The sequence below is a fragment of the Amblyomma mixtum genome, chromosome 7, assembly GCF_055824585.1.
Source record: "Amblyomma mixtum isolate Tamu chromosome 7, ASM5582458v1, whole genome shotgun sequence".
Classification (NCBI taxonomy): domain Eukaryota; kingdom Metazoa; phylum Arthropoda; class Arachnida; order Ixodida; family Ixodidae; genus Amblyomma; species Amblyomma mixtum.
The window spans coordinates 102,702,703-102,715,452 of NC_143018.1; the positions used below are offsets into that span (position 1 = coordinate 102,702,703).

General features: G+C 46.8%; 1 protein-coding gene across 1 annotated transcript in view; it reads right to left on the reverse strand.

Annotated features, from left to right (window-relative positions):
- Nucleotides 1-5,319: 5,319 nt before the first annotated feature.
- Nucleotides 5,320-12,750, reverse strand: part of LOC149337044 (uncharacterized) — a 33,948-nt gene continuing 26,517 nt past the window's right edge. Inside the window, exons 2-6 of the mRNA XM_089553284.1 lie at nucleotides 11,900-11,983; nucleotides 8,663-8,856; nucleotides 8,297-8,330; nucleotides 5,763-5,899; nucleotides 5,320-5,569 (exon numbers count right to left, since the gene is read on the reverse strand). Coding sequence (XP_089409410.1) covers nucleotides 5,770-5,899; nucleotides 8,297-8,330; nucleotides 8,663-8,856; nucleotides 11,900-11,928 — 387 coding nt within the window. The 5' untranslated portion in view covers nucleotides 11,929-11,983 and the 3' untranslated portion in view covers nucleotides 5,320-5,569; nucleotides 5,763-5,769. The remainder of the gene's footprint in view (nucleotides 5,570-5,762; nucleotides 5,900-8,296; nucleotides 8,331-8,662; nucleotides 8,857-11,899; nucleotides 11,984-12,750) is intronic.

Here is a 12,750-nt window from a genome sequence, read left to right on the forward strand (position 1 = left end):
GCACGGAATGACACCCGGCGCTTATTTCTCGCTGGGCTATCACGGGCTGATAAGCCCTTGCTGTTGAAGCAGCGAATGGCGAGAGGGCGTCGCACAGATACGGGGAGACTAGATAAGCGGTACTTGAAACGGAGCGAGAGGTAGGTATTCCTGTAGCCCAATTCCAAACTAATATTTACTGCGTAAGGGAGTCTTTATTCAGGTTTTTTTGGTTGATGCAGGTGCGGCATATTAGGTGCACAAGAAAACTAACTAAACCATTGGAGGAAGCGGTCGTCTGTGTGCCCACGGATCAATCAATACCAATTACAACCATGGCGTTCGTAGTAGCAGCGTAGCGAACAAGAATGACAGGGTTCCGCCTTGTGGCAGCTTCTACGTGAGAGTCAGTGTGGTCTTGTTGAGGTTATCGCGGGAGGGTATTTTTCACCGTCAGTTTTTCACCCAGAGGCTTAGTTGGCGGTGGGTTACATGGTGGGGTGGTCCAGCACATTCGGATCCGGTATGATATGCGAAGCGTTCGCACTAATCCAGTTCTGCGGGTTGTGGGAAATAAGTATGGCAAAGCAGAACTTAACCGACCAGGTTTATTCCAGACCGTAGTCAGAGACGCACCTTGATCGAAGTCCAAGTGATGATGATAGATATACACAGGTGAGAAGGATGATGTCGCGTACAGATGGACGAAAAGGATGAAGCCGCACACAGAGCTGACAGCAACCTGAGGACATCATAATAATCAACTACACGCGTGGTCAGAAGCAGCCAGCCTAGCTAGGGTGACAGCTGGAGGTGATCTTGTGAATTCTTGAGCAAGCGTACAAAAATTCGGCGAATGCTTTGTACAGGAACGTCCGCTGCAGTCACTGAGGAGCACCTTAAAGGTGCCCTGGGGCAGTAAGATTGACTCCAATAGGAAGGTGGCGACTTCGGGCGCCGAGCAATTAGGCGAGGCTTTTGTCTCTGCGTAGCGTGCCAGATGGTTGATGGCAGTGACTATCCAACGATTACAGCCCGCAGAGAGAGAAAGCAGGCGGTACACTGCAGGTCGATGCCGATGGCGGCAAACGGCGTGGCAGAGCATGTTAGAGGCTGCAGATGTCCGGCGGGAGGTCAAGTCGGTGTTTACCGACGTGGTTAAAGCGGGCAAGATGCGACGTATTTAGCCACGCTTGAGGAAAGGCTACGCAAGAAGTAACGGCTTTTCACGCGGGCATAGGTTTTGTGAAACTAAATTGGAGCGGCCCCAACGGGCCTCCAAAATATGGGAGCGTAGCGTACGTGGCACCAATGGAAACCGGCGTGTACTTTCAGGCCACCGAACATGAAACCAGCGATTGCTCTGAGGGCAGTGAATGTAACGATGGGTGCATCTGATTCCAACTTTGAACTGGTGATGCTGCCTACGCAGCCTAGCGCTAGGAGGGTCAGCAGCCCCCGTGAGGCGGTTGATCAGGGAGCAGCAATACGTATCGGCGTGTTGATGTGATAGAACTACGTTGAAATCAACAGAACTGACATAGGAGAACGCAGCGAGCTGCAGAACAGCTGACGACGATACGGCGTCATGTTCGCACGATGTAATTGGCTAAGAATAACGATATGACTTCAGAACCGGGCAACGCGAAAGGCCATCGGCGTCTTTTTGCGTGCGATGCGACTTGTAAACGACGTCGAAATCCTATTCTCGCAGACAAAGAACCCAGCGTCCAAGGCGTCCAAGTTTTTAAGAATGGACGACCAGCATGAAGCGTGGTGGTCTGTGACGAACATGAGGTATTGGCCGTAAAGGTAGGGACGGGATTTGTGAGCTGCCCAAACAACGGCAAGACATTCTTGCTTAGTGATGGTGTACTTGTGTTCCGCAGCTGTAAAAAGTGCGGCATGCGAATGCAATTACTTTCTCGCGAAAACTGCTATCACGCTGCAAGAAGGACAGCGCCAAGGCCGTGGCGCTAGCCTCAGTGTAGAATGGTGGGAGCGGCACCATTGATGTAGTCAAGGACAGGGTCTGAGTTGCGAGCTCACTTGAGGGTTTGAAATGCACTATCGCATTGCACAGGCCAAAAGAGAGCACTGCAAGCGGTGAGAAGCTGCTGGAGTGTAATGGCGATCTCTGGTAAACCGATGAAAATGGAGGGCAGGCAAAAAAAACTGCGCAATTTGCTAGTCCGTTGAGGCAGTGTTCAGGACCACGGCAAGCTTGTCACGATCGGGTCGAAGACCGTCTTGGCTGAGGAGCTGGCCCAGGATTATTATTTCTTTCCCAATGTAATGGCAATTTTATGTTTTGTGTTGAAGGCCAGCAGAAGCAAGGCACATCAGCTATTCATCGAGGCAGCGTAAGTAATGACAAAAAGTTGAAAAGCAAATAACAGTGTCGTCAATATAGTATAAGCAGACTTTGCATTTCACGGTGCCGAGGACTGTTTTAATCACGCTTTGAAAAGTAGCCGGAGCATTATTAAAGGCCAAGCGGGACATAAAGCAAGACTATTGTAACAAACACGTTTTTTTTTCTTCTTCTGCATCATGCATGAGAATTTATCAGTAACCGGAACGAAGATCTATGTGGAGGAGGGTTGTTGTTCCAAGATACTGATGGATTTAGCCTTGGAGATTCCGCCGCCAATTGCTGTACCGTAGCGATGCTTAAATGCTAAACAAGGCTCACATATCCGTACAAATCTGAGGCCTGACTGATCTACATAGATCAAAACTGAATCACCTATAATAGTCAACAGTCAACTCCTGCTTCCACCATTTGTTCTCTAAAATCTTATCCTTGAGGAACTTTAAAATAATGAGGAATTAGACTCAAGGTGGTGCGAGCGGGTGGTGACTATTGACTACTATATGTTATTGTGTTTAGAGCTGTATTGATCAGTGAGGTCTCGGGTATGTCCTGAGTATTCAGCTCCCTGTAGGGAGTCGAGCGAGTCATCTGTCGTGGTCATAGCGTAAAAATCTTTGCGAGTAATTTTGTTGAGGGCGCGGTAATCAGCACAAAATCGCACTGCCTCTCCTTCTTTACCATGACCACCAGGAAATACCGACTGGCTGAAGGGCGAATAATGTCTCGGCGGAGCATACGACTCACAATGTCCTCTATGGCTTTCTGTTCGGATAAAGAAACGCGGAGGGGGCGGTGGCTAACAACAGGGGTACCTTCAGTGACAATGCGGTTCTCGGAAAAATAAGTTCTTCGAAAGTAGCTGAAGTCACATCAATGGAGCCTTGGTGCTTCCACTGAAGTCCAGCAGCTCTAGGCATTGCGACGCAGAGAAGGGCCGTATTAACGGTGGTGGACAGGACAGAGAGAAACGTCCGCTGAAGGTGGCGGCTGGGGCGTCTGCAACTTTATGCAGCGCACAGGCAGCGATCGGAACGCAACTCCAGGGATAAGCAGGGAAATAGCAAAAGGAGGGATCAAGGCACCCATCCACGACGTGCATGGCGGAACTTCATCGAGCAGGTATTTTTCCAACCCGCAGGCAGGGACCTGCCCCGAGCGAACAGCTCAAGCGATGACGGTGAGTATAAACAGGTGAGAAGGATGAATTACAATACAGATAGGTGAAAAAGACCAATTCGAGAACTGTGCTCGCACTGTTTTTAAGGCAACGTATGTACAGGGTCGTCCACTCTAAGTACGAACACGGCGCAGCGTGGCCGCGCTCCGCGGGGCGCGAGCGCATCCGGCGCGGCCGCGCATCGAAGCTCTGTGGCGCAGGCGCACACGGGCCTGGAGGCGGTGCTTTGTGTCGTCTGCTACAGCGCGGGTGAGCACAGTGCTTGCTCTGCGGTGAAGCGCACCTATCTTTCTGCATGATTACAGCGCTCGCGTGCGCCGAGACAGCACTGCGGGAAAGCACACCAACTACAGCGCGTTATGGCTGGTTGCGCGTACGACAACCCAGCGGCCTCTCGTCTCAGTGCCACGATCTCGGTGATATGCAGGTATTGCTGAAAACTTGTCATTTCAGGTCTGAATTGATTTGGCTTATGGGGTTTAACGTCCGAAAGCGACATAGAGGACCCCCGATTATCGTCGACCCCATTGGGGTTGTTACGCCGACGTGCGCAGATATCCTACAGGAAACTGATGCCTTGCTTTTCGCCTCCATTGGAACGAGGCCGCTGCAGTCAGGGTAAGACATATATCTAACAGAAGCCAAAGTGTTCGGAATGGAAGTCGCTCGTCTGACCCTGACTGCGGCCGCCCCGTTCCAACGGATGCGAAACGCAAGGCATCCGTTTACTGTGGAATATCTGCGCACGTTAAAAATCCCCACATGGTCGACAAAAATCTGGGGTCCTCGGCTATAACCTCCATTGTAGTCTATGTCGCATTCGGACATTAAACCGCATAAACCAAATCAATTCAAACCTGAAATGACAAGTTTTCAGCAATACCTGCATATCACCGAGATCGTGGCACTGAGACGAGAGGCCGCTGGGTTGTCGTACGTGCAACCAGCCATAACGCGCTGTAGTTGGTGCGCTTTCCCGCAGTGCTGTCTCGGCGCACGCGAGCGCTGTAATCATGCAGAAAGTTAGGTGCGCTTCACCGCAGAGCAAGTACTGTGCTCACCCGCGCTGTAGCAGACGACACAAAGCACCGCCTCCAGGGCCGTGTGCGCCTGCGCCGCAGAGCTTGGATGCGCGACCGCGCCGGATGCGCTCGCGCCCCGCGGAGCGCGGCCACGCTGCGCCGTGTTCGTACTTAGAGTGGACGACCCTGTACAGCACCCGTCAAAAGTATACAGCCGAAGGACACTAAGATGAAAGCGGAAGTATTGCGCAAAACGCAGGCATGAACCTACACAAGTTTTGAAGATTTCAAGCTATATACCTATCTTCTTTGTCTGTCAAAAGGACGAAACGGGTGTCTTGCTTTCATGATTTTGAAATACTGGTTTTTCATGTTGTCATTTCCGCCCTAAAAACAATTTTGCAGTACCCTTTCTTCCACGCATGGTGGCGTATTAGAAGTTGATTCGGCTCTTGTACAAGAGAGGAACGGGTATGAAAGATGAACAGGTGAGCTATTTTATATCCTTTGCAGCATATTCTCGTGCGTTATTGTTCGCATTGATTTTTCTTTCTAAGTTGTTATTATATACAACCGTTTTTTGTATTTCTTTATTAGTAGTTCTAGCGCGTTTTATTTTTCGCGATATAGGCTGTGGCAGTGGTGGGAGTTTCTTCTGTTGCCTTGACTTAATAAAAGAACTGCATTAGCTGGCTCCGCTCGTGCTCTCTCCTAAGGGGTGCTTCGTGTGTGGTCTAATGCCCGCTATTTCATTCACAGCACATCTGTCGACCGAAGAAAAAGGCGATGGAGGCAGTGTGGGCGGGACAGTGAAAAAAGAACTCGATAAGTTGCTCATAGTGTGATTATTTATTCGCTTAGAGGCAACTGATCAGAAAAAAAACAACTAGTAGGTTTCAGTTATACATGGCTTAGGTTGCAAACTCTGCAGTTGATGGTGACCGCTACTTTTTGTTCCTCTCGATATGTCCGTGAAAGGTTGCAGTAAAACATTCCCAGGGTAGAAGGAAGTCCCTGGAAGAGAAATGTTTCAAAAGTCAATTCATTACTAACGTATATCAACATCCTTGCCTGATTCATTTCATGCTTTAAATAGGTGTCTGCATACAGGAGTAAGCACCAGGAAAGCTATGTTCTCTGAGGAGGCCAACACACAGCAACAGTTCGCCATCTGAATAGCTTTCTTGCTTCTGTACTTCAAGCTTACCTCTTGTCTACTTCTTGGCTTCAGCACCACTATCTCTGGCACGAGATGAACTGGATTTCGCCATTTTCGCTATTTCTATTCCCATCATCACCGATGAGGTGACAGCCTGCAGTCCTTTGAACCCCGTCTCAGCCCATCTGAAATCCCCGATAAAAATGCTTAATCAAACATGACTTGTTCTCCGATAACAGACGCAGTCCTGACGGCTTTTTGGCTATTTTAAGCATTTCCTCATAAAGATTGAGGTATATACAAGCCCAACAGAGTTCGTCAGAAAAGTTGTGGTGTAACTTGTTCTGCAACCGCAATACCCCAGAGCAAAAACTGAAGACCACTGCGCCGTGTTCTGTTGACATGCATAACGACCAAGCTTTGTCAGAGAGCACATGTTGATTTCGTGGTTTCGTGTTGTAGGTACTGCCAAACAAAACGGCAAGTAAAGCCTTGAATAGTTTAAGTATGACACGAGTCCATGGTAATCAGATGGCTCTTGATAATCGAAAAGTGAACGAGGGAACGAAGTGAACGAGCCAGCCTTTTTTTTCACAGATAGATTCGTGTGGAGCGAAATCTCATTGCCGCTGTTGAAAAAAGGAACCCGACAACATCGTCAGATCGCGCCACCTCTCTGCTTCACCGCACGGCTTCCATTTGCCTCAGCGCGCAGCGCCAAGTGGGCGAAAGGTTCTTCCATCGCGAGCAACGGCTGTATAGTGCAGCACTGGTGTCTTAGAACTCTCCCAATAACGTGAGCAGCAGCAGAATAGTTATGTCAAATGCAGGACGAATTCCCGCCCAAAACCCTAAAGCACTCTCTCCCTCGCCAGCAACGACCGCTCAACTACGTGAACAACCTAACCCCATCTGCCCAAAATGACAGTGTCGGTGGCTGATCTAAGCACTTTATTCAATAAAGAGGACTTTCAAGCATTCTATCCGGGAAGACATAAATTGCGACTCCAGCAACATGGCTTACATGCTCGAGTGTTGCGACTGTCGAATGCAATACATAGGCCAAACAGACAATTCCTTCCGATCCAGATTTAACAACCACCGCTCACATACCCAAAAAACCCTCCCCAACCTACCTCATTCGAAACACCTCCGCGAGAAAGGCCACGAGTTTCACAAACTTAAAGTACGATACTACATAGTACCTTCAAAAACACTCGTTAGCGCGACCAACGATAATCATATCTTATTTTTAAATTTAACACAGTGCAAAATGGCATTAATGAAACCTACGGCACCCTCACCTCTCTTCCGAGGTCAGAGGCCTAAGAAATTAAACAAAGCACCACTGACTAAGTCGTCTGAGGTCATACCCCTTTCTGCATGCCACACCTGTGCCGTTCCCCCCCCCCCCCCCCCCGGGTGTGCTCACCTTGTGGTCACGCGAACGCCACATTCTTTTTTCTTTCTTTTTCCTTTTTACTTTTACTATGTAAGCTTACATTTTTTACATTCCTTCCGACACTTCCGCTCAACCGGGGATGGTGAATTATTGCAGGGTGCCAAGAAAAAGCACTGCTTTAAAGTTTTTTTTTCTTCCGACGTTTCTGCCCTGTTCTTTTCGTTTTCTCGTTTTCTTTATTTTCCTCTTGCCTGCTCTCTCTGTTGGGGGGTCGGATTTTTTATTTTTCGTTTTTTTCTTTTTTTTTCTTTTTTCTCCTGGCCACAGTTCGCGCATTTTTCTACGAAAGTTGCTGCACGGCCACGCACCCTGTCGAGCATCTCGGAGCTTGACACGCCTGTCAATAAGCAAGCCTGTGGTGTTTAACAAAGCAGACGCCGCATCTTGACGTCGTATTTTGTTACTGAGTACCTGTTCCTCGCACTCTCTCTTATTTTTTCGATTCGGTCGCCCTCCCTCTAATAATTTTTGATGTGTATTTTTCTGCTATGTGCTTTTGTGTTTCTTACTTACCTGTTTTGTGCCATCCCCTATAAAAGGGGATGCATTAACAGTGTAAAATCACTCCTGAAGAAGATCAGTCTTTCAATCGAAACGTCGAGTGGAATAAATATGTTTCCTTTAACGAAGGGTATATTTCGCTATATACTCTTGTAAGGAGTGAAGTACTTCATGCTGTCGCAACCTGTATATATATATATATATATATATATATATATATACAGGTTGCGACAGCATGAAGTACTTCACTCCTTACAAGAGTATATAGCGAAATATACCCTTCGTTAAAGGAAACATATATATATATGTATATATATATATATATCTATATATATATATATATATAGGTTGCGAAAGCGTGAAGTACTAGACTGCTTATAAGAATATATAGCGAAGTATACGCTTCGTTAAAGGAAACATATTTATTCAACTCGACGTTTCGATCGGAAGACCGATCTTCTTCATTTAACGAAGCGTATACATATATATATATATATATATATATATATATATATATAGTCCATGTTTGTTGCGTGCGCCAAATTTCCATCCACGACGGGTGAAGCCACTTCACTGCTTGAGAGGAAGAAGACAGCAAAGAAATGAAAAATGATCTTACGCTTGATAGTCAATTGGCTCAGGAGGTTCACGGACTGAAATCGACAAAAATAATGTTGATCATTGAAGGCCCCCGATAGAATTGGCACGAGACGCTTCGAACGTGACGTAGGGACGTATTTTTCTTTAGTTTTAGTGTTATTCACCTCCTAAAACGCAGCTTAAAAGATACGAAACTACGAATTGCACCCAAATATATTTTTTCTGGCGAGATAGGCAATGCAGCAGTCTTCGTTTGAGTACTTTGCATCACCCGTTACACCTCTTAAAATCTAAATGCAGCACAAAAGATATAGATTTCCGGGCTCTCAATTATTACAGTGTAAATCTAGACACAGTATCACAAATACAATGCCAAATTTCTCACCAAATGCCTTTCTCAGAATCTCGTAAACTACTGGTTTCATTCCCCTGTTTTCTATGTCTTTGCGGTGAACGAATACAAAAGCCTCTGGACTCTTCACGCCGACATCGTCGAGGATTTGCATGATCTCCTCAATCTCTTGGTCATCATACGATCCAAAATGGTTCAGTGCTTCCATGACGGCGTTTTTCAGGTTCCTGGAAGAAGCAGGGCAGCAGCGTACATAAAATTAGGCACGCTACAGATTATTGTCTTAATCCGTATCTTAGGAAAAGAACATATGGCCTACACCTTTGAAGGAAAGTTATTCAGAACAATATATGGCACCTCTTTTGTAGGCAGGGCTGCAGAGCATTAATTACCAAAATTTTGAGATGAAACAGAAAACAAGGATTGTTTCCTATATCAACTAATTGATTACAAGTAGCGCCCATCGACCTCTATGTCCTCTTACGTCTTTAAGCGGATATTTATGGCGCTAGGGCTACTCGGGCTGAAGCACTTCACACGTTCGCCAATCTAGACGCTGGTCCACCTTCAGGTAAACCTCTAGCGCACTGTCAGCCCAGCCCGTTGCCGTCCAGACTGGTTCACGACCATCTCGTCAACGATTCCTGGGAGACTTTTAACGCCTGCTGCCCCTGTCATCACCGTCCCCTTTCTGCACCCCTCGCACATGGCGAAGCAGCCAGGCTCGACCGCCCAAGCTTTGTTCTCCCGCCCCACGTCCTTCCAGGACTACCAAATTACCTGCCTTTACTTCCCAGTTTTACTCGGCACTCGTCACTGGCGCTGGGCGGGGGCTTCTGTATCGCCACCGTTTCAGCACGCGCAGAGAAGACGAAGCGATGGGCACGCGCAAAAAAGAACACTCTGGACCTTGTGGGTATATGCAATTTTTTTCAGGCCAACCAACAACCAACCAACCTCGGCCTCGTACGGACGGTGCCGCCGCTGCTCTGCCGCAATCTCTTCTCCGTCAGCTCTCTAATAGTCTGGCCGCGGTTACCTTCTAGGCGACCTCCACAGGCCCTTGATATAGTATCCCTCAAAACGCGAAATACCCCAGCTCTTTGTTTCTTCATCTCCGAGATATAAGTCATAACGGTACGCAAAATAGCTTTCAAGGTTCCAAATCAACAGCCTCCGTCGTAAATTTGCAAACGGGACTACAAGAAGTTCTCAGGGTGTTAGTGGCTTCGACATCGCGATGTTGACCACCCCCTCAAATTAACCGTAACCACGCAGAAAAGGGTGGCGTTAAGGTCAGTAGGAGTAGCCACTGGAAAAGCGAACCGTAAAGGAAGCACTTCCAGCATCAACGCGATGACATTGGTGACAAGAAAAGTTGAAAAATGTTGGACAACGGCTCTGCTCACGACCAGCTTGAGAGGCATAGGCGAGAACTGCCTTGTTGGCTGTCGTTCACCGCACAGCAATCGTGGAGTCGCTAGAGATCATTGGTTGAAAAAAGACAAATCATGAAATAGCTGCTATGCGTTGATCTGACAGTGGGGGGAGTTTGCAGGCTGCTGTGCGCTCCGGTGCCATACCCGTTTTCCTAAATGCCTTCGCGAAATCCGAGATGAAGCTGGCGAACACCGGGCCTTCATACATGCATCAGAGCGATCTCCTTAGGACCACTCGAACATTCTGCGCCATACGGATGGCCTCTAAATTTCATGCAAGTGGTGGTGGCTGTAGGTTCCATTTCGATGGCCGCTCTACTGGCACATATCTATATAACGGACCGAAAGTATACTGATACACCGAGGCTTTAGAGCTTACTGTTGCTATGTGATATACGAAATAGACCCTCATTGCATTCAAACGGGTCCGTGAGAAACGTCAGTAGTAAGAGCTAAAGCACTTAAAATTCTCTGAAAAGATTAGCTCAGTGTAGTTAAAATGCAGACTAAGTTGGGCTGATTGATTCACGAACGCAGCGCTCGGGAAGCACCTCTTCGAACTAAAGACTCTGAAGGCCAGACGTTCGGTATTGACTTCCCTTTTAGTCTCACGTCCAAGGCGCCTTAGCTGTCCCCTTTCACAATAGTATGTACAACTGAAAAATGGCGAGGGGATAAACATTTCTTCAATGTCGACTATACGCAAAAACACTTATGGGCCTTAGAAGTTCTCAGGGTGTTAGTGGCTTCGACATCGCGATGTTGACCACCCCCTCAAATTAACCGTAACCACGCAGAAAAGGGTGGCGTTAAGGTCAGTAGGAGTAGCCACTGGAAAAGCGAACCGTAAAGGAAGCACTTCCAGCATCAACGCGATGACATTGGTGACAAGAAAAGTTGAAAAATGTTGGACAACGGCTCTGCTCACGACCAGCTTGAGAGGCATAGGCGAGAACTGCCTTGTTGGCTGTCGTTCACCGCACAGCAATCGTGGAGTCGCTAGAGATCATTGGTTGAAAAAAGACAAATCATGAAATAGCTGCTATGCGTTGATCTGACAGTGGGGGGAGTTTGCAGGCTGCTGTGCGCTCCGGTGCCATACCCGTTTTCCTAAATGCCTTCGCGAAATCCGAGATGAAGCTGGCGAACACCGGGCCTTCATACATGCATCAGAGCGATCTCCTTAGGACCACTCGAACATTCTGCGCCATACGGATGGCCTCTAAATTTCATGCAAGTGGTGGTGGCTGTAGGTTCCATTTCGATGGCCGCTCTACTGGCACATATCTATATAACGGACCGAAAGTATACTGATACACCGAGGCTTTAGAGCTTACTGTTGCTATGTGATATACGAAATAGACCCTCATTGCATTCAAACGGGTCCGTGAGAAACGTAAGTAGTAAGAGCTAAAGCACTTAAAATTCTCTGAAAAGATTAGCTCAGTGTAGTTAAAATGCAGACTAAGTTGGGCTGATTGATTCACGAACGCAGCGCTCGGGAAGCACCTCTTCGAACTAAAGACTCTGAAGGCCAGACGTTCGGTATTGACTTCCCTTTTAGTCTCACGTCCAAGGCGCCTTAGCTGTCCCCTTTCACAATAGTATGTACAACTGAAAAATGGCGAGGGGATAAACATTTCTTCAATGTCGACTATACGCAAAAACACTTATGGGCCTTAGCAACCATCAATCACGCCTCTTCAAATTATTTGCGTTATGTTGCGAAATGAAACTGATGGAAATATTCCATTACAATGAAGTTCAAAAATATAACCAACTGGCAGAGCTTTAAAAAGGTAAACGTTCATCTTTGCATATGCTTACTCACATGGACTGCTGTTTCTTTTCTACTTGCATTTTCCTTTTGTCTTTCCTTGTAGATTCTTTGCAATCTCACGTGTACTTTAGAAAACTGAAAAAAGAAGCATTACATTAAATTCTATGAACGTTCGTACACATTTTTGCTAAACAGAATCATTAAGCAAGGAAACCTCCATGCAAGTGGAACTCATGAATTTTCTTTTTGATAATACCAGCCTCTAGAAACACAGTAACACCACTTTCAATAATGGTTAACAGAGCCTGTACAAGCCTACTCAAAATCAACGTTTAAAAAAAACAAGTGCAACTGGCACTGCTCCTTCACTTGAAAAGTGAGTGAATATATAGGCAAAAAGGCACGAGCAGAGAGGAGGACCCGCACAAGTAGAATCAAAGAAAGATAACAAATGGCTTCAGAAAAAAAAAACGTCTCTCAACAAATATCTAAAAGGACACTTTTTCTGTAAATTGTAAGCGAGGGTGTGCTTACACAATAACTTCCGCCTTTGTTTGTTGCGGAACGCCTGTATAATTTCACGGGAAGTGGTATCTTTGCCCCTGCTTAGGATTTTTGTTTCCTTCAACTTCGCCTGGCATATTTTTTTCTTCTTTTTTTCCGGACGCTTTACATGGATGTGTTAAGAGAGTACCCGTGCCGTTCTTTAACACGCTATAATGATTAGCAAGGCAACCATTAATACATCGGCGCGTTTTGCAAATGTAAGAATTCCCATGTGTCAAGGGATATAATATACTACACGCACTGTACATTTTACAAACGGCGTTGTATGCTTTTTCTTGCATTCTGCTTTTTGCGGCTTGTTGGGACCCGTTTTTCTACAGAGGAGGACCGTTTTT